General features: G+C 34.8%; 3 protein-coding genes and 1 pseudogene across 3 annotated transcripts; 2 read left to right on the forward strand and 2 right to left on the reverse strand.

Annotated features, from left to right (window-relative positions):
• The first annotated feature begins 4,072 nt into the window (after positions 1-4,072).
• LOC125192483 (phosphoglycerate mutase-like protein AT74 pseudogene) lies at positions 4,073-7,963 on the forward strand (annotated as a pseudogene).
• Positions 7,964-10,572: 2,609 nt separating this feature from the next.
• On the reverse strand, positions 10,573-11,918 carry LOC125211882 (LOB domain-containing protein 15-like). The gene is made up of 3 exons (XM_048111842.1): positions 11,765-11,918; positions 11,386-11,668; positions 10,573-11,055 (listed from the first exon to the last, which is right to left on the reverse strand). The coding sequence occupies exons 1-3, from the start codon at positions 11,776-11,778 to the stop codon at positions 10,711-10,713; spliced, it is 642 nt and encodes a 213-aa protein (XP_047967799.1). The 5' UTR covers positions 11,779-11,918; the 3' UTR covers positions 10,573-10,710.
• Positions 11,919-14,916: 2,998 nt separating this feature from the next.
• On the forward strand, positions 14,917-18,134 carry LOC125223009 (purple acid phosphatase 2-like). The gene is made up of 8 exons (XM_048125989.2): positions 14,917-15,201; positions 15,832-16,032; positions 16,132-16,243; positions 16,569-16,798; positions 17,064-17,202; positions 17,291-17,511; positions 17,655-17,776; positions 17,850-18,134. The coding sequence occupies exons 1-8, from the start codon at positions 15,037-15,039 to the stop codon at positions 18,043-18,045; spliced, it is 1,386 nt and encodes a 461-aa protein (XP_047981946.1). The 5' UTR covers positions 14,917-15,036; the 3' UTR covers positions 18,046-18,134.
• Positions 18,135-18,976: 842 nt separating this feature from the next.
• LOC125202655 (uncharacterized) lies at positions 18,977-19,609 on the reverse strand. Its single transcript, XM_048101102.2, has one exon. The coding sequence runs from the start codon at positions 19,533-19,535 to the stop codon at positions 19,098-19,100; it is 438 nt and encodes a 145-aa protein (XP_047957059.1). The 5' UTR covers positions 19,536-19,609; the 3' UTR covers positions 18,977-19,097.
• Between the last annotated feature and the right edge of the window lie 138 nt (positions 19,610-19,747).

Here is a 19,747-nt window from a genome sequence, read left to right on the forward strand (position 1 = left end):
CGCTCTACAGTTTATCTCCTTCTCCGTCGTTCTCGGTTAATCATCATAGAGAGCTTTATGTAATTGTTCATTCAATTATTCTAACATTAGTTTTTTAAATTGTGGTGGCGGATGAAATTAAGAACAACAATCAAAATATATTACTCCCTCCGTTCCATAGTAACAGAGGCGTTTCGTTTTGAGCACTCATTTTGAAAAAATAATAATAAATAGTTAAAGTGGAGAAAGAGTAAAGTAAGAGAGAGAAAATTGTAGTGAAGAGTCTTATCTACAATATTCTCTCTCTTACTTTACTCTTTCTCCACTTTAACTATTTATTATCATTTTTTCAAAACGAGAGCTTAAAACGAAACGCTTCTATTACTGTGGAACGGAGGGAGTACAAAATATCATGCAATATAGTTTCTTTGAAATGAAGAACAACAATCAAAATATAGTTTCTGACACAATCCTTGCGACAAACATGCAAATTGCAATATGCAATCGATAACTATCATGACTAATATACCCCTATAATGACATAAATATATTACAAAATGATACTCCTACATGCATGAAATATATAATCTAGATGGTCGACTTACTGATCCAATGAATCAGATTTGGTGTTTGGCATGCACTAGAGTTTAGTTTTTTTTTTAATTTGTTGATGACTTAAATTTGTTATATACTTAAAAGTTAAAAGGACTACAATGTAGTAAAAGTTAAAATTATGAACTCTAATGTACGTAGATATTTTGTCAATTGGACCGTTTTAAATAAATGTCATTTATAGTACATTGTATTGGAAAAATCTAATACTACAAATTTGAAACTAAGGTGCAAATTCTACCAATTGTATTACCGCAAATTCTACCTATTGCATTGTATTAGAAAAATCTAATGCAAATTAGAAAGTGAATTAATTGCAAATTCTACCAATTGCATTTAGGGATGTCAATGTAGCCCGCAACCCGTGGGCTGGCCCGAATAACCCGCTAAATTTATAGGGTTAGGGTCGGAAATTCCTAGCCCGATAAAAATAAAACCCGATAAGCCCGCACCCGATTAACCCTTAATCCGTTAGGGCCATACCCGAAAACCCGATGGGCTGGCCCGATAACCCGGTAAAATTTATATTTTTTAATTTTTTATTCCTAATTCGACACTTCGTTGACTAATTTTATGACATAGATAACTAAAAAAAGATAACTTTCAATTTTATGGTAAATATATAAATTATATATTAAATTTTTTTTAATATAATAATTGTTAAATAAATTAATCTCACTAAAAGAATATTTAATTTTTTATCATGCGTTAAAATTACACGAAATATCACAAATATTAGTATTTTATGATTGAGTTTAAGCATATATATAAAATTTATCATAATTAAATATTTTATATTTTATAAATATAACTAATTTTCATCATGATTTATTTGATTGTTCGAGCCTTAACCTTATCGGTAGCAACCCGATTAACCCGTCGGGCTAGCCCGAAACCCAAGCTTTTAGGATTAGGGCCGAACTTTTACAACCCGAAAGAAATTACAACCCGAAAGAAATCACAACCCGGCAAGCCCGCACCCGATTGACCCGCAACCTAAGTAGGGTTGGCCCGAAACCCGATAGGCCGGCCCGATTGACATCCCTAATTGCATTTATCACATATATTGTATGAGAAAAATCCAATACAAATAAGAAACTAGATTGCAAATTCTACCTGAGTGAACTACATAAAAAGTCACTAACGTTTTCAAAAGTTACACTGCAGGCCCCTAGGGAAAAAAAATACCTCCACATAACCCTATCCTTTTACATAATCACAAATCGGATATTTGTAGCCATTTTTCGGTCGAAAATGCCCAAAGGCCATCAGGGGCATATTAGTCAAATAAGAAAAAGCAGTACACCTACTCCACTGCCTTGCAGCAGACCTAAACTCTGCAATGTCATCATATTTGAAATTTCTCAAATTTTCGATGATATACAACTGGGTATCCTTCATAATTTTTCACACTTATTTATCATTTTCGTTTCTCACACTACAAAATTATTTCCCTCTGACCAGCCCTACCGTCGTTTACTCCCTCTCTCGAAGATTTTTGAAATTGTTGTAAACCTACCGTCGATTGCTCACTCATTCATCCATAGCACGGTAAGCGTACATCGCAAATTAGGTAAGTTCCACTGTGACCGGTAAAATTTAGGATGGTTTTTGTGTGTTCCCGCAGCTGATTTGGTTGTATTCATTTCAATTTAGGGTTTATGTGTACCGGTAAAATGTAGGATGTTTTTTGTGTGTTCCTGCAGCTGATTTTGGTTGTATTCATTTTAATTTAGGGTTTATGTGTGTTAGTCTGCGTCGTTCTAATTTTTAGGCATTTTGCTGATTTTTTAGTTTTAATTTTCAATTCAGATCATTGTTGCAATGTCTTCTTCTAGTTCTCAATCTTATGGGTCAAGTTTCAATTAGAATTGGTCTCGTCAAGAGATTGTGAACTGTAATCATGATCTTGAGGCTGAGCTAGTGACATCTAGGACGGCTACTAATCCTGGTCTACGGTACTATCGTTGTCCAATATGGAAGGAAGATGATTGCAGATTCTTTCGTTGGTTTGATGCGGGTCTATCGCCAAGCCAAGACACTTACTTCCAAAGAATCAAGGTCGAACGAGACAAGTTTGAAGAACAACTCCGATGCAAGAATATTGTGGAAGGTTTTTTTGAGGATAAATTGCGCATGAAAAGTGAGGAATGTGACGAGCAGAGGTTAAAATTGAGCATGAAGACTGAAGAATGTGTAGGTCTTAAGTTAGAAATTGTTAAAACCACCAACATGTCCGAAATATGAAGATTGTAATTTTGTTGTTATGCGTTGTAATTATTTTCCTAATGTAATGGAATGGTAACACTCTTCAAGGGTTTTTTAGTACTAAGAGTTTTGAACACATTTGGTACTAAGTTCTAAGGACACTTTTTTATTGAACACGAAATGAAGTACAAAACAAAACAAACGTTTTGTTGAATAACACCCGAAGTCCAAAACCTTTTGTTGAATAACACCCGAGGTACAAATCGCTCGCGTCATGAAAGTAGATGGCGCAGCGCATGCAGGCCGCCAATGTCAGACAGTGAGCTGAAACGACCGAAATGCCCTTTTAGGGCTTAAGGGCAATATAGACCGAAAAAACACGATTTGTGATTACGTAAAAGGGTAGGGTTATGTGGAGGTATTTTTTTCTCCTAGGGACCTGCAGTGTAACTTTTGGAAACGTTAGAGACTTTTTATGTAGTTCACTCTTATATTTATCAAAAATTTATAGCTCAATTCGCGCCTATACATTTAACAGACACAATAAACATATATAGACACTACTTAAAATTCATCAATAGTTGTAAATCTTCATAAACATTTCACGTTAAAAATGCGTTTGGTAGCTATATTTTAACAATATAATGTTATTTATCATAACTCTACTTACTGCTTAGTTTGTCAGATAAATTAACAGCACGCCCGTGTTATTAATCCTGCTCGAGCATGCCCACACTATTGTTCATGTTTTGTTCGTTTATTTAACTTACCAAATAGGTGGATTTATTTAACCACCTTGATACTCTAACCAAGATAATTCATGTTGATTATTTAATTAAGTACTCTCCAGTTCACATGAATTCATGTTGATTGCTTTAGTAATATGATTTTGTCCATTTATATTAACACAATACGTACCTTGCATATCAAAACATGAAAGATGTTAAGTCATCTGCATCACTTATCAAACATACCAAATTAAATAATCACAAGATTAGCTTAATAATCCGAAAAAAATAGTTTAACATGACTCTACTGTCGAAACTAATTCCAACCTAGATACCAAAAATTGAGTAATTACACAATTCATATATATAAAATGTTTCATATTGGTACAAAATTTTTGAAGCTTGCATAATCTATACTACAAATCAATTCATCCGACGTTTCAATTTAAAATATTATGTCATAGGTGTTTGGCGTCATTAACTTTTTTCCATCTCACTTCAGGAAGGCATTAATACAAAACTGAAATCCCTACACACAAATCAAAATGTCGAACCATCACCGTTCATCGGAGGTGGAACACTTTCCGTGGTGCATCATACTGATGCGCCATGGCGAGACTAGGGTGGAAGAGGACGAACCGTCCTCAAACACATCCCCAACCACAAGATCAAGGTGAACAATAAAGGCACCCAGCAAGCTCAGGCGACGGGGCGCAGAATAAAGGAGATCGTGTCGGAAAACGAGGGGTGGAAGGTGACTCAACTTTATTTTACCCAAATAAAACCTGCAAGTGTACAAGGTTATTGTAACAAATAGCAAGCAAGAGTATATCGTATCCCACAGAGACAATTAAGTGTAAACCTAAGTACCACGAACCAATTTCAACTACTATCCAGACGATCGAGAATTTTGGTTTTAAACTAACAACTACTTAAAGCATATAAAAACAGAGATTAAAATAAGCACTTAAACAAGAAAACAAAGAAGCAAGTTGTAGAAAATGATAGAGAAATATGCAGAATTCAAGGATCCGATGCACAACTCATAGCCTAACTCAATTGAAACCGATTTACCATTTAAAGTCTCCAGAATTGTTGAATCAACCACAAATATAGATTAAACCCCCTCCCGAGGTGAGAAATCCGTAGATTAGGTGTAATAATTGAAGTCCCCTTCTAATTCTTAGACCTAACTCCTAATAGTTCGATTAGATTAAAGATCCCACTCAAAACCTCAACTCTCCCGAGTTTTATTGAATTAAGGAGTGAATTATTCTTCTTTCAAGGTTAAATATTTCATCTCCCGATTATTCTAAGAAACCCTACACTCCCAATTGGTGATCAAGCAATTGTTAGGAAAAAGCACAAGAATAATTCAAACAATTGCAAGAGCAAGATAAAAACGAAGTCAATTGGATTAAAACTATAAATCAATGCATCTTCACCAAGAATTCTACATAAAAGATGTTTAGCTACTCATGTTCATGGTAGAAAACAAATAGACACAAGGAAAAACAGTGGAAATCATGATGCGAATCGCAATTGGCGGAGGAATTGAAGCTTGAATCTTCAATCTTCTTCCAAGAGTTCTTCACAAAGAGAGGAGAGTGTTTTGTCGCTTGTAGAGAATGAATAGAATTGACCTAATTCTTCCTTCTTATTCCCCTCTTCAAAAATAGCTTTTCTGCTTTGAAAAACGTCAGATTGACTGACCCGGCCCGGTGGAATTAATCCACTGGAAATTCACCCGGCCGGGTGGGAATTCTTCGGTACTCTCTGGAGTCTCGCAAGCTTAATTACGCCACCCGGCCGGGTGTAATTATAGGGCAATAATTCACCCGGCCGGTGGGAATTTCTGGACAGCACAGTGTTCGTATAACGGCCATAACTTCTTCTACCGAACTCCGATTGAGGCGTGCGAGATACCCACGCGAAGCTCTTTCGAAGACGAAGAGATTGATATGCATTAAGGGATGATTGGACTTCAAAATATCCAGTAAATATTGTCTCAAACCAAGGCTTCTGCACATCCACATATTTTGTACCTTTTTCTACACATTCTTAACAAAATGGTCAACATACCAACATAATAGAGAAGTAGATATAAACACGTCCAATAATAGACAATATATTATCAAATTCATACATAACCACCCTCTAAAACCATGTAAAATCCAAGTATGTTAGAAGGTTCTGTTCTACGTCTCTCCGACGAGTAAAACTAGGGAGACCGCGGAGGTGATCATCAGCTGAGGTGGAAGCTTCGAGAAGGATTGGATCATCGGAGTTCGAGAAGAGTGCAGATTGAGGGAAAAACATCGTGGGAATTATCAGGATGTGGAGGAGAGGAGGAAGATTAGGAGAGAAAAGATTAGTTATGGGAGGTTCTTCTACAGATTTCCTTATGGTGAATCCGGTGCTGATGTTTATGACAGGGTTTCTAGCTAGTAAGTTTCTCTATTCAGATGATTATTACTTTACCACCGTACAACAAAAAGAGTCTTACCAGTGAAGACTATGGTTTTAATGCAAAATTGGTAATGTACGAGAAATAGAAAATTAAAATGGTTGAAGTGTTGTTCGGAAAATGAGACTAACAACCTAATTAAAGAGAAAGAACTTACTCCTTCATCTATCATTTAAAGAGTCATTTTGATTCGGCATGGATTTTAACAAATTAGTTGACTTTGTGAAGAAAAGTAAAGGAAGAAAGTTAATGGAATGTAGGACCTATTTTTAGAACTAAGTTTATACTCCCCCCGTCCACGAATAAGAGTCCCATTTTTCCATTTTGATCTCCACGAATAGGAGTCTCGGTTCATAATTACCATAAATAGTAAAGAGACCTCATATTCCACTAACTCATTACACTCACATATCATTTAAAACTAATACTCCCTCCGTCCCACTTAAAATGCAACATTTGAGAATCGGCACGGGATTTATGCAGTGTTATTTTGTGAGTTAATGAAGAGAGAGAGTAAAGTAAGAGAGATGAAAAAGTAGAGATAGAGTTGTTTCCATTTAAGGAAACGTTTCATTTTTAATGGGACAACCAAAAAAGGAAAACGTTGCATTTTTAATGGGACAGAGGGAGTATATATAAGTGGACCTCTATTCCACTAATTTTCTTCCACCCACTTTTATTTACATTTTTTTAAATCCGTGCCGGATAGAAATGGGACTCCTATTCGTGGATGGAGGGAGTAATTGATTTAGATTGTAAAAAGTTAGTCGAATGTGGGGGACCGCATACCCAAAGTGGGAAAAAACAAATGATTTAATAAATCGTGGACAACCAAAAATGGCAAAAATGACTCTTTAAATATTGGTCTCCACGAATAGGAGTCTCGGTTCATAATTACCATAAATAGTAAAGAGACCTCATATTCCACTAACTCATTACACTCACATATCATTTAAAACTAATATATATAAGTGGACCTCTATTCCACTAATTTTCTTCCGCCCACTTTTATTTACATTTTTTTAAATCCGTGCCGGATAGAAATGAGACTCTTATTCGTGGACGGAGGGAGTAATTGATTTAGATTGTAAAAAGTTAGTCGAATGTGGGGGACCGCATACCTAAAGTGGAAAAAAACAAATGATTTAATAAATCATGGACAACCAAAAATGGCAAAAATGACTATTTAAATATTGGTGCACATAGGGAGTATTGTAAAACTACCAAAATTGTCGATACAAAAGATTAATGTCAGGATGGCGCGCATCGGACGGTGCTACACCATAATGTACTACGAAATTTGGACGTTTAGAGAGCGAAAAAAAGAGAAGAAAATTTAATGTTACTTTAGAGTTATTTTTAATTTCTTAATTTTTGTTTTATTTCTTTTTTAGTCCATAGTTAGAGTTTCCTACCCACTTATAAATAGCTGGTTTCATTGTTTTGAATCAGATTATAATTAATAAAAATACTTTAGTTTTCAAAAAATTAGTGTTTCATTGATTACCTTCAATTTAGTCATTCTATACACATTTTAACACCTCATCTCGTGATCATCTACGATCAATTCAATTGATATTTAGAATATATATTCCGCATTGATACAACTTCGTCAATTTATTGTATAATGTCATAAGCTAACTTCCTTTATTTTCCAGGTTTTGTTGAAGGGCTATGGAGGGACATGGAATCCAACAAATTTGGAAATTAAATGAATTTGATAGTAGTCTCACATGGCATCACTATTCTTCTATGTCTCATGAAATGGTTCAACTGTACTGTTGATAAGTTTGAAGACCTTATCAATCCAACTAACTGTGAAAACCTAGTCCTAGAGCTCGGGCCTAATGGCGAATATAGTCTTGCTTCGCACCATCAACTAGACCATCTCAAAATATGGGGACTATCGGATGAGATGATTGAGGATCAAATTATTCGACCTCGAGGTCAACGATCGGCCACATTGTAAACAATCCCGGCCCATATATCCGCTACAGAGATTATGTTTAGATATGTTAGAAGTTAATTGGGCTTCTATGCTTTTATTTCTTTTTTAGTTAAGTGTAATTATAAATTCATTTTCAGGTTTTATTTGTCGGTTCTTTCCTAGATCACATTAGAGTCAAACCATAAAGGAGGCCTATAAAGAATAAATATGTCATCTTTCGTATATTAAACTATGAATCGATAGTTTTCCGATTTGCTTATATGTCCGGTTTTTTAAACATTTTGGTCAACTGCTAGACTAACATATGGACCAATAAAAAGATGCCAATATCTTATGAATCTTAAGTGTATCAAAGATCAGTCATTGGGGTGCATTTGCTAGCATGAATTGGAAACTGAAAAGTGAAAATAAATGAGTTGAGAAGTTATTTTAAACAAACGGAGTATATAATATCTATTACTAATTGTAGACAGAAATTCATGGGTAATTGTGTGAAGACAAGCATGATGCTACAATTACAAGCAATCTGGACTTTGGACCAAATTCAGTCACCATCTCCATGTGAGAGATGTTTGAATTAGTCTTTACACATACACATGTAATCACAATTCAATACATTAATTATTCATAAAACAAATATATTTTTTTCTATGTGTAGTGGGAAGGGAAATATAATGAAGGTCCCAATAAGCTATTCCACAAGCCATAATTATTTAATTATATGTTCCTTTTCCTCCCCTACTACTAGTTGTAAAGGTTGATGATATCTACACGCCAAATTAATGAAGAAAATACAAGTATGTCTACATGGTTATATTTAGCTGTCAAGAAAGGGATTACAATATTACATCTACTATTGTTGGTTGTAGGGAAATCATGCCTCGTTTTCACCCTCTATTCTAAATAGTACTGCGAGTATTATAAATTATGACTTAGCAATAAACACTACATGTGATTATTAATTAAATGAGAGAACATACATATACTTTATTAGTGAAAAAATTGAACTAGCTATAAGTTATGAACTTGAGAGGCCGAATCATGTAATGACACCGGTAATGGTCTAATGGAGGACGTCCCCGGTTAGATATTCTTGCATACGGCAATGGGCTAGCTAGAGTGGGTGGAAATCGTCGGGAGTTCATAGCAAATTGGAGAAGAACAAGAGGAACAAGAAGAAGGTGGTGAAACTGGCACTGGATGGGGAACTATTAATGATCCTTTTCTATTAAAAAAAAAAGTGGTGAAATTGGCAAAATATCATGCATGCGATAAAACAAAAATATGCGTACAACAAAAAAAAATGCATGTTTTAATCAAAACAAAAACTCGCATACATCAAAACATAAACATGTAGGTTTCTCATTTTTGTTTTATTCCTCTTTCTCTCGTTCTTGTACAAATCTCCCTCGTTTTTACTCAAAATTTTGCCAAATCAGTCTCATGTATTTTCTTGAATATATCTAAGTAAGAGAACAATGTTTGGAGAACCAATCTCATACAAATATTTATTATGTGTTTTAAATTTGTTTCTTATATCATTTGCATTATTAACTAATGTGAGTATAAGCAAATAACGAAAAATATTATAATGTGAGAAATAAGCAAATATAGGTTGCTGAAAATACAATTCTTGAAGGCAAGCCATCCCTTCTTAAGTACAATAAATTGATCTTTTTTTGTTTTCCAACAATGCTCTATATATCTAGTCTAGAATCTATACTCTACACATAAATATTCTAATAAACAATTATACATATAATGACTCTCAACTGAAACTGATGTGGTATCCCCCTCTTTCAATACAGCGATAGAAGAGAAAGTTGTCACTAACCAATTTATATACTGAAATATTTCACAATTTTAGAATTTCTTGATGCATGAAACTAAACTATTTCATCCATAATTGTTATTCTAATAGGGATGTGTGTTATATTATGTATACTCACAGCATATATGTATGTGCATGAGTGTAATTTCATCTTCCTACTGTAATTACTACAAAAGAAATCAATTAGGAGTATTATATAGGATATGATCAAACAAACTAATTTCTTAGTTTAGGAATTGAAAATTAATCTGGATCATTGATTTTTGTAAGATCTACAAATATTATAAAGTGAAGCATTGTTGTAATATATACAAAAACATAATCATATATAAGCATTATTATAGGCATATATATCTGAGTTCTACAGTAATCAAGGACCTAGGAACTAATATAAACCACTAAATTTTTATCACATAAGATTGTCTCTGAAAATAATATGATTGGAAATTAGGAATACATGAAAAATTAATCATAGAGAAATATTATTGCATAAATAGAAGATATTTTTTCCTTGCTTCTACCAAAATAAAATTTTCCACCAAAATCCATCCTATATTTTTATTTATTTATAGCTATGTAGATTGAAAAGATATGCTAAATCTCACCTTTTAGGCTTCCCAACATACACAATGAAACATTACTATGCTCAACTCCACCTTGTAAACGACGATGAGGCGCAGCTTCGTTGGTAAGACGTTCTCAACTATCAAACTCAAAAATTACTTACCTAGCAAAAGGGGTTAATTAAAGGAGATAGAAGATATACCAAAGAATTAAATAATCACAAAAGAGAATAATATAGATAGCAAGTGTAAGTTTATATAGATATATTTGTAAATCATTCAACAAGTCCAAAAATTCACCAATAATCTATTTATTCCTCCCTTCCTTGACGATCGATAATGTGAGGTAAAATAAAATGGAAGGGCCTAATAATTCAACCAAAGTATGTTATATTTTCAGTAGAGATGTTGCTAAAGTCAGGAGGAAACGGCGGTGGAGGCGGAGGCGGGGGAGGAGAAGGAGGCGGCGCAGCAACCGAAACCCCCTCAGACGAGAGCAACGATACATGAGAAGATGGAAGCATATTAGATTCTTCTAATTTGTATTTGTATTTCAAGATCTCATTCCTCACAGCTTCCAGCTCCGCTTGCAAGACTTGTACCTGCTGCTGCAAAGACGAGATCGCTCCCATGCACCCGTACACCGGATCCCGTAGCCTCACATTCGCCTCGTAGACAAGACTGTTCGCTGCATCTGCTCTCTGGCTCTCGGGCACCTCCTGTGTAGCACACAAGGAATTAAAATTAATCTCAGCAGATCATGGCAGCATGTGTAATGTAAAAGGATTAATCTAAGGTCCATAGTCTTTGTCCTAGCAGCAAGGTGCTTAGACATTATTGTATGAGGTGCCGAGTTCGAGCCCTCTTGACTTCAGTTGTAATTTCCTCCTTTCTATAAGAGTTTATTAAAAAAAATAATGAAAAAAAGAACAAAGGAATAATTTCCTCCTTTCTATAGGAATTTATTAAAAAAATAATGAAAAAAAAGAAGAATTAATCTCAGCAGATCATGGCAGCAGGATAACAGGGAAGTAGGGTTTTTTAGTTACCATGAGCATCTTGGAGACGTTGCTAGCACCAAAGACTTTGTGAACAGAGGCGAACTTGTGGGGTTCGTGGGGCGAGAAGTATGGAGAAAAGGGGCATTCTTGAGCGCAACGCCGCCTCAAAAGTTTGCAGGCGGCGCAGGGGGTGGTGGTGTTTAGGGTTCCGGTATGCCCCAGCATGTGTCTCCTTCCTCCGAGGGTCGGGTGGTGGTGCTGGTGGTAATGGTGACCCGCCGCGCCATCCAGTTCTCTCTTGATCTTCTTGCTTATCTCCTCAAATCTCTCCCTGCAACATAATTTTGTTTTTATTAGGACATGTTTATCAACACAATTTTTCTTACACTCATTTATGTATGAAATAGTTTTTGTGTGTGTGTGTGACCTTTCTGAGGACATTCAGGCATGCTATCTGCTAATAAAGCCAGCAAGAATATGAGAGAGAGAGAGAGAGGGAGAGAGAGAGAGAGGGAGATGAAGGGTTGAAAGGTGATTTAAAGAGAGAGATGGTTAAGAGTGCTTAAAAGGCAAGACAAAGAGGAAAAAGATGGTCCATAGCTCATTATACAAACTTCCAAAACAAAGTGATTAGGAAATGAAAAATTAGGAAAATGAAAAATCAAATTAAGCTTCTTTGTACATTAGCAGTTAATAGTAGTGTTTGTGGCCCTCCCATATGATGATGCGTGTACGAGGATTCAATGTTAATCATCTATAGGATAAAATTATGATTTTAGATAAATTTTGATGATAATCAACAATAGTTATTGTCACACACAAACTCATCAATTCAAACCCTTGGGATTACAAGCTTTTGTACTCTTCACACGTGCGAGTCCTTGAGTGTTGACTTTTGCAGCATGTTCAACTTTGTTAGGCGATTCAGATCACTGGTAGAGGCTTTTACGTAATAAAAGCGGGGTTTAATTTGTCAATCTATTTATGAAATGTAAAATTTATTTGGGTGTAAGAAAATGTAAGTTAAATGATATATCTCGTGCAGTCATTTATCCATGAAATTGTAGCAGTTGTAGTTGCTAATCATGTGATTACTTCACTAACTATTTGTCTTGTTTAAAGAAGTGAAGCACAGTAGGTAATTGTCACAGAAAAGGATGGAACACCTTCAAGATAAAACTGACTTAATTTTTTATTACAAAGTTTGTGGCTATATATAGCACTTTGCTAATAGAATTTGGACATCTCACCTACACTATTCCAAATGGCAAGTTTCGAATATAAGAATCTCACAAGTCACAATCCTCTCTTAACTTAAAATTTCCCACTTTTTATCATTTTCATGTCCCTTTTTCCATTAGAAACCTCATTTTTAATTGTGAGCTATGAAACATAATGACTTAAAATCTATATAAAATGATGAATTTGCTCTGAAAATATGAATTTGAAAATAGACATCAAACCCATGAGATTCAACTTCAGATCCACCAAATTAGTTTGCATCAAAATTAAATTTTATTTGATCAATTTGATAACCAAAATTCATCGATCCTCGATGAATTATAAAACAATTTTATCCGTTAATCTTTGTATGATCTACGTCTATTATAAATGGATAAATTATTGTAATTTATATAAAATAATTATCATAAATATAATAACTTGGTGGTGAAGTAGTATTCCTAAAGCCAAATGTCTTAGTTTCGAATTGCACCAAAATTGTGAAATGTGGTTAACATGAGTGTACCCGGTGCACATCAAACGTGACACATCCGAATTAAGGATCAAAATCAATCTTACTTACATATCTATTAGTAAAGAAAAATGTAGAGGTAAGAGAGAATTTGAAGAACACATAGACTAATTAACCTAAATACAAGTATCCAGGTTAATATACATCATTTGCTTGGGTGTGAATTTGTGGAATGTGTTTTCATGGTTGGTGGTAACAATGTAGGTGAAATATTTTAAGTGTATGTATGTATAGAGTATATATAAAATTCATGAATTTTTGCTTAAACTTTAAGGAAATGACACCATGGGTTCTCGTTTGACCCGTATTTGAAGGAATTCTTCCTAATAAAATAGAATCATGATAAACAAATATAACTACTTCACCCAAAAAGAATAGATTAATTTTATTTGGAGTGTCCACAAAAATTAGACTAATTCTAAACATAAAAAATTTTAAACAAATACTAGCCCTACACATTATTTTAAATGTAGAACCCATAATCTATTAACATTACTTCCACTGCATTTTTCATCTTTCTTACTTTATCAATTGAGCATTAAAACTCGTGTCATTTACATTTTGTTTATTTTTTGTGGAAGGAGGTAGTATAATTATCTTTCAATTGTTTAGTTTTTATTTTCATATGGAAACCCTAAATTGAATTTCTAGAGTTTCAGTAGTCTTGGAAGTCCAAGTCTTAGCTGTTTCTTGAAAAAATATATGTGGATTTATTTTATACTATTGGGGATTTAAATAGAAAAAAGATTGATTTTGGATATTAAGATTGATTCATTGATATTAATTAAGTTGCCTAGTTATATCCCAAAAATTTGCAGATTTAATCAAATATATCACAATATAAATTTTCAAACACTCCGAATTCCTATAAAAATTGACATCATAAAAGCATTAAAAACATTATTTTTAAAAATAGATGAACCGACTTTTATCCATAGGCTCAAGGTGTGGGCCAATGATCATCTTAAGTTCGATTTGGGCTGACTTTTTTTCAATGCTTGATTAAGCCTGATCTGGGCTTAAGCAATAGTCCTATAAGCTGAATTTATTAACTTAATCATCATCTGAATGATATTTTGGTTCAATTTGATAAGGATTAAAATCAAGACAATGTTATTTTATCATGTGAGGATATAGTCATAAGACTATATAGTTTCTAGTCTGAGTATAAATTTGATAAAAATCGATAATTCGTGATAAAATTTAAAAATGACGATAATGTAGTCACACGTATGTGAATATATTAATTTTTATATGACGTCGACATGTCTCTAGACTCTTACTCACCATTTTATAAATAATCCTTAATTCACATATATTCCATATTTGTCCCATGCCACCTTATCCATTCAACTATATTTCCATTTTAACGAGTAGTAGTTGTTTACATAACTGAAAAATGGAAATTTAGATTTTCTTAGACCATTTAAATGTATATTCCATTTAGATTTTCTTAGACCATTTAAATGTATATTCTATCCGTCCGTCAATAGTAATCTCATTTTTTAGATGTACAAATTTTAAGAAATATTAAGAAAAGTGGGTAGAAAAAAGTTAGTGGAATAGGTGTCCTACTTGTATAAATGAGTTTTAAATGAAATGTGAGTTATAAAATAAGTTAGTGGAATGTGAGATCTTATTATCATTTATGGTAAAAGTGAATCGGAACTCTTATTCGCGGGCGGACTAAAATGAGAAAATGGACTCCTATTCGCGTACAGATAATATTTTATTTTTGTTTATATTATTTATTTTTTCGAATATAGAATTAAAAAATTCTTTAAAAGACTCAAAACGAACTTAATATTATTCCTAATGAATATTCCGAATCAAAATTGAAATAATCAATTAAATTCAGCTGGTGCTCTACTCTGCTCCTACCTCGATTTCGAGACCTTCACCTCTTTCAGATCATCACTGAATTTGTAAAATACTCTTGTGTCGAGATGATTCTCCCTAGATTTGTGCATCTGTTGGTGGTGAGCATTTTCCTGGGCGTGTGTGAAGCTGGGTTGACCAGCAGCTATGTGCGCGAGACTGGGATTGCCACAGATATGCCACTCGACAGTGATGTATTTCGCGTTCCTCGTGGCTATAATGCTCCTCAGCAGGTAACACACTCAAATCGAGCTTTTTTGTAGTGTTTTGTGTCGATTTGAGATAATCATAATCTACTCTAAGCTTTAGTCGTTGTAAATGTCCGATTATTTTAAGAGTATTGATACAATCGAGGTTGATCGGAGTGAGATTTCTGCGATTTGATTAGATCGTATTGTGCTTCCAGTGAGCTGGCGATTTATTGAAATTTGGGGAAGAATTTAGTCAATGATATTAACATTGCTTCTATTTTTAGGTTGATTTTATTATTGTTGTCTAGTGCATATATATACACTTTCATACATAGTGATTGGTTTAATTTAATGAGATTGTTCATTATACTTGTTATTATTATACTGTTTCAAATGTTTACTTTCTTGAATCTCCATTGGATATATGGAGTATTTGTTTATATTGACATTTCCAAACATTTAATCCACTAGTCCCATATAACTGCCTTTGATCCTTAACTTTGGGTTTAGAAAGTGTTATTTTAGTGATGTATCAGAAGATCGGATTGATGCAAGCAAAATTTTGTTGAACAAATTACTTTCGTTGGATGTCTAGCAGTTAACGAAATTCTATAACTATGATGCAATTTATAATCTCTGTGCTTCAAACTTATGCTTGTTCCGGTTTTGAAGGTTCACATAACACAAGGAGATCATGAAGGCAGAGGGGTCATTGTATCGTGGGTTACACCAGATGAAGCTGGTTCCACTTCAGTGCTGTACTGGGCTGAAAATAGCCAGCATAAGAAAACTGTAAATGGCGATGTTGTTAGATACAAGTATTACAATTATACCTCTGGTTACATTCATCATTGCACAATCAATGATTTGGAGGTAGGCCTTTCTGGACCACTCTCTCTAACTGATGAATCTTGGTCTGTAGTCTTACAATGAGCAGGTTTTGATTCTCCAAATGATTTGCTGAAAATGCAGTTTGATACCAAATACTACTATGTTGTTGGGTGTGGGAACGTGACACGGGAATTTTGGTTCGTCACACCTCCCCGACCAGGGCCTGATGTTCCTTATACGTTTGGGCTTATAGGTATGTCTCGGACATCATTTCTTTGTTTGTGGAAACTTTACATAGTCATGTCAGAGGCAGATTAAAAAGAATAATGTAGAAAGAAAATGGAATATGATTATCGTTTGTCTTAAATATCATTCTTGTTGAATGACCTTCTTGTTAACCCCATATCCTGATAAGCTAATGATACTCTGTTGGTTTGTTAAGGAAGCAAGCATATTATATCTTCTCTACACTTGGTTGACATATATTTGAATGAAAAAGAACGACAAAGAATAAAAGTAAATGCACTATGAAGTTTACAGTTCTGTTGTGAAGCCAGTCTATGTGGCATCATGAGCAGGTGATCTGGGTCAGACTCGCAATTCAAATCAGACAGTAACTCATTATGAGATGAACCCTGCAAAAGGACAGTCAATCCTGTTTGTTGGAGACCTCTCATATGCGGATAGTTATCCGTTGCATGACAACACAAGGTGGGATACATGGGGAAGATTCGTAGAGAGAAATTTGGCTTATCAACCATGGATCTGGACTGCTGGGAATCATGAAATCGATTATCTTCCAGACATAGTACGTCTTTTTATTGAGCTGGTTCTTTTGTTCTTGGATGTCATGTTTTGCTTCTTATAGTTGGTCACAATGCCATTATATGGAAATGATTCGCCTTCATTGTAACTTAGTATAGAAGTAGAGAGGTGCATAGTCTTGTTATTATGTCAATTTACAGAGCTCTCATAATTGCTTAGATTGCATTATTAATATCTATGCATATTTATTTGCATTAATTCTCATAAGTTTCACATGTATTTGAACTGAATAAACCATTTTTCTGTAGGGTGAAACTATACCCTTCAAGCCATTCACACACCGATATTGGACACCATATAAAGCATCTAATAGCACGTCTCCTCTTTGGTACTCAATCAAGAGAGCTTCGGCCTACATCATTGTCCTATCTTCGTATTCAGCTTATGGTATGGATTTCAGCATCTCAAATCAACTTCATGCTTTAGTATCTTCCACCACCATCTTATGCACCTAACTTTTATTTTTATTTTGCAGCGATATATACCCCTCAATATAAGTGGTTCACAAACGAGCTAACAAAAGTGAATAGGACTGAAACGCCGTGGCTAATTGTACTCATGCATAGTCCATTCTATAGCAGCTATGTTCATCACTATATGGAGGGAGAGACTATGCGAGTCACGTATGAAGAATTCCTCGTGAAGTACAAAGTCGATGTGGTCTTTGCTGGTCACGTGCACGCGTATGAGCGATCTGTAAGTATCTAATGTTCTTCATGCATAGCAGAGATCATTCTTGGATTCATAACTTTGATCATTTGATCTCCCTATGCTACATTTTCAACCTTGGCTAAACTATCCGAGTTCGACCAAATTTCACATCACGTCATCTCATACAGGAGCGAATATCGAACATACAGTACAACGTGGTGAATGGACTGTGCACTCCTATCAGTGACGACTCTGCTCCGGTCTATATCACCATTGGAGACGGAGGAAATCAAGAGGGCTTACTATACGAGTATGTAAAAGCTGAATGTTGTGTAAATAATCGATTTGGAAACTGATCGAACTCGTTTGCATCTTGCTTGTAGGATGACAGAGCCACAGCCGGCGTACTCAGCTTATCGCGAACCCAGCTACGGCCATGGCATTTTTGACATAAAGAACCGGACTCACGCCTACTTCGGTTGGCATCGTAATCAGGATGGTTTCGCAGTGGAAGCCGACTCCTTATGGCTAGTTAATCGGTATTGGAAAACCATGGCAGGAAAGAGTTCAGTTGCTTAACTGAGGTTGGTGAGTTCCACTTGTAATGTATGTTAACACAAAATATCTTCAGATATTCGAATAATAAACAGAGAACATGTGCAACACTACTTGTTTGTCTGGTTTACCTATAAACGGAAATTATCCCACACTAATAAATTATTTAGTGAATTTAAAATTTTAACCTACCAAAAACATTTCTGTACTAGTAAAGCATTAATAATCATTTAATGGAGTTTCAAAAAAAAATTGCAAATATAGAAGACACAATAATTGCTATGTCGTATGTCCCAATTATTTTACTGTAGCCACTTAATAAGGAGTAGTACTATTTATTTAAGCACTGTCTATGAGCAGTAGATCAGCCGTTGCAATATTTTTCCTTAGGACAATGCTAGTCTTTAACTCAAATTTTTAAAATGATAGTACTCCCGTTTTTACCATAAATAAAATGAACGGAAAAATTGGATTTTCGGGTAACTTTTTTTTTTGAAGTAAAATAACAATTGAATATGCCAATAGCATTTTCGTGTTTCGCTTTTACATAAATACAAGCGAAGTTTTTCAACCAATTACTCAAATCCATTGTCGAATTGTACATTTGTACTCAACATAATATAAGATACTTATGGCATAACAAATCAATCTGGTATTTTACAATAAAGTGAGAGACGAAACCACCATGTAATTACTTATTAGTAAATCAATAGATCACTTCGGAATGACTGATCCTATCACCTGCCTTTAAAGGCTGAAAAACTATATTAAATTCGGTTTTTGGAACTATCAGAGCCAATCATAGTCGGCACAAACCTTCAGAATTGGGGTTCAGTTCCGTTTTCCGTCCGTCATTCATTACTTAAAAAATTTAGACATGCCATTGAGAGAAAAAGGAGAAAGAGATAGATGTGTCGGTGCATTCACTCAAACTAAGTTTATCAAACTATAAATCTTGATTGGATACCATGTCACTTAGATTTCATTTGCCATAAAAACCAGGACATTATCAACACAATTCCCAATTTAACACGTAAATGTACAAATAAAAAATACTCCACTATTAAACATCATATTCAATTTTTAGAACTTGCAATGGACTTCACCACCTTCTTCACACTCTTCATGGGGCAAAAACACAACGTTGACGTTGGTGAATCTCTTCCAACCTCGTACTCAAACGAGGACGAATACGACGGCGACGGCGAAGAGGACGCGGTGGCTTTCTTCCTAGCAAAGATGGAGTTGAAAATCTTGGAATAATGCTTCTTCTTCAAGCTAGGGCTACTAGCTAGATTTCTCGACCGATACTGGGGCGGTGGGGTCAGGGGCGGGAGAGGGCCATCGCTGAGCTTGTGCTTCGGCGTCCCGGGCTGAGACTCCCACAGAAACGGCACCGAGCCGGCTGCACCGCCGTAGTACAGCACCGTGATTGGTGCCTCGCCGCCCACACGCTTGGAGGAGTTGTACCTTTTGGGAAGAGTTGATGGGAATTCTTGTACACCATTCATCATTTCTCCTGAATTTTTGAATCTTGTTTTAAAGTTATGGTTTCGAGAAGTCTATGAATAAGTTGTTGGAATATGAAAATTTATAGATCCCATGTTGATATTTATAAGGGGATTGTATAATTGTATTATAAGGCATAGGTGCATTAAATAGGTAGGGCATATTTGACTACAATGTTTCAAATATGTATTGTTTGTTGCATGCATCTGTATATATG

The sequence above is a fragment of the Salvia hispanica genome, chromosome 2, assembly GCF_029641045.1.
Source record: "Salvia hispanica isolate PSC_SH4W2 chromosome 2, Shi_PSC_v1, whole genome shotgun sequence".
In the NCBI taxonomy this organism is placed as follows: Eukaryota; Viridiplantae; Streptophyta; class Magnoliopsida; order Lamiales; family Lamiaceae; genus Salvia; species Salvia hispanica.

What these genes read in the sequence shown, in the direction of transcription:
- LOC125211882 (XM_048111842.1), bottom strand. An exon ending in ACGTCTCCAAGATGCTCATG is followed by an intron (nt 11,056 to 11,385) that starts GTAACTAAAAAA and finishes TGTGCTACACAG; the next exon opens with GAGGTGCCCGAGAGCCAGAG.
- LOC125202655 (XM_048101102.2), bottom strand. Translation starts at nt 19,535, where the DNA reads ATGATGAATGGTGTACAAGAATTCCCATCAACTCTTCCCAAAAGGTAC.
- LOC125223009 (XM_048125989.2), top strand. Translation starts at nt 15,037, where the DNA reads ATGATTCTCCCTAGATTTGTGCATCTGTTGGTGGTGAGCATTTTCCTG. An exon ending in GCACAATCAATGATTTGGAG is followed by an intron (nt 16,033 to 16,131) that starts GTAGGCCTTTCT and finishes CTGAAAATGCAG; the next exon opens with TTTGATACCAAATACTACTA. An exon ending in TTATACGTTTGGGCTTATAG is followed by an intron (nt 16,244 to 16,568) that starts GTATGTCTCGGA and finishes CATCATGAGCAG; the next exon opens with GTGATCTGGGTCAGACTCGC.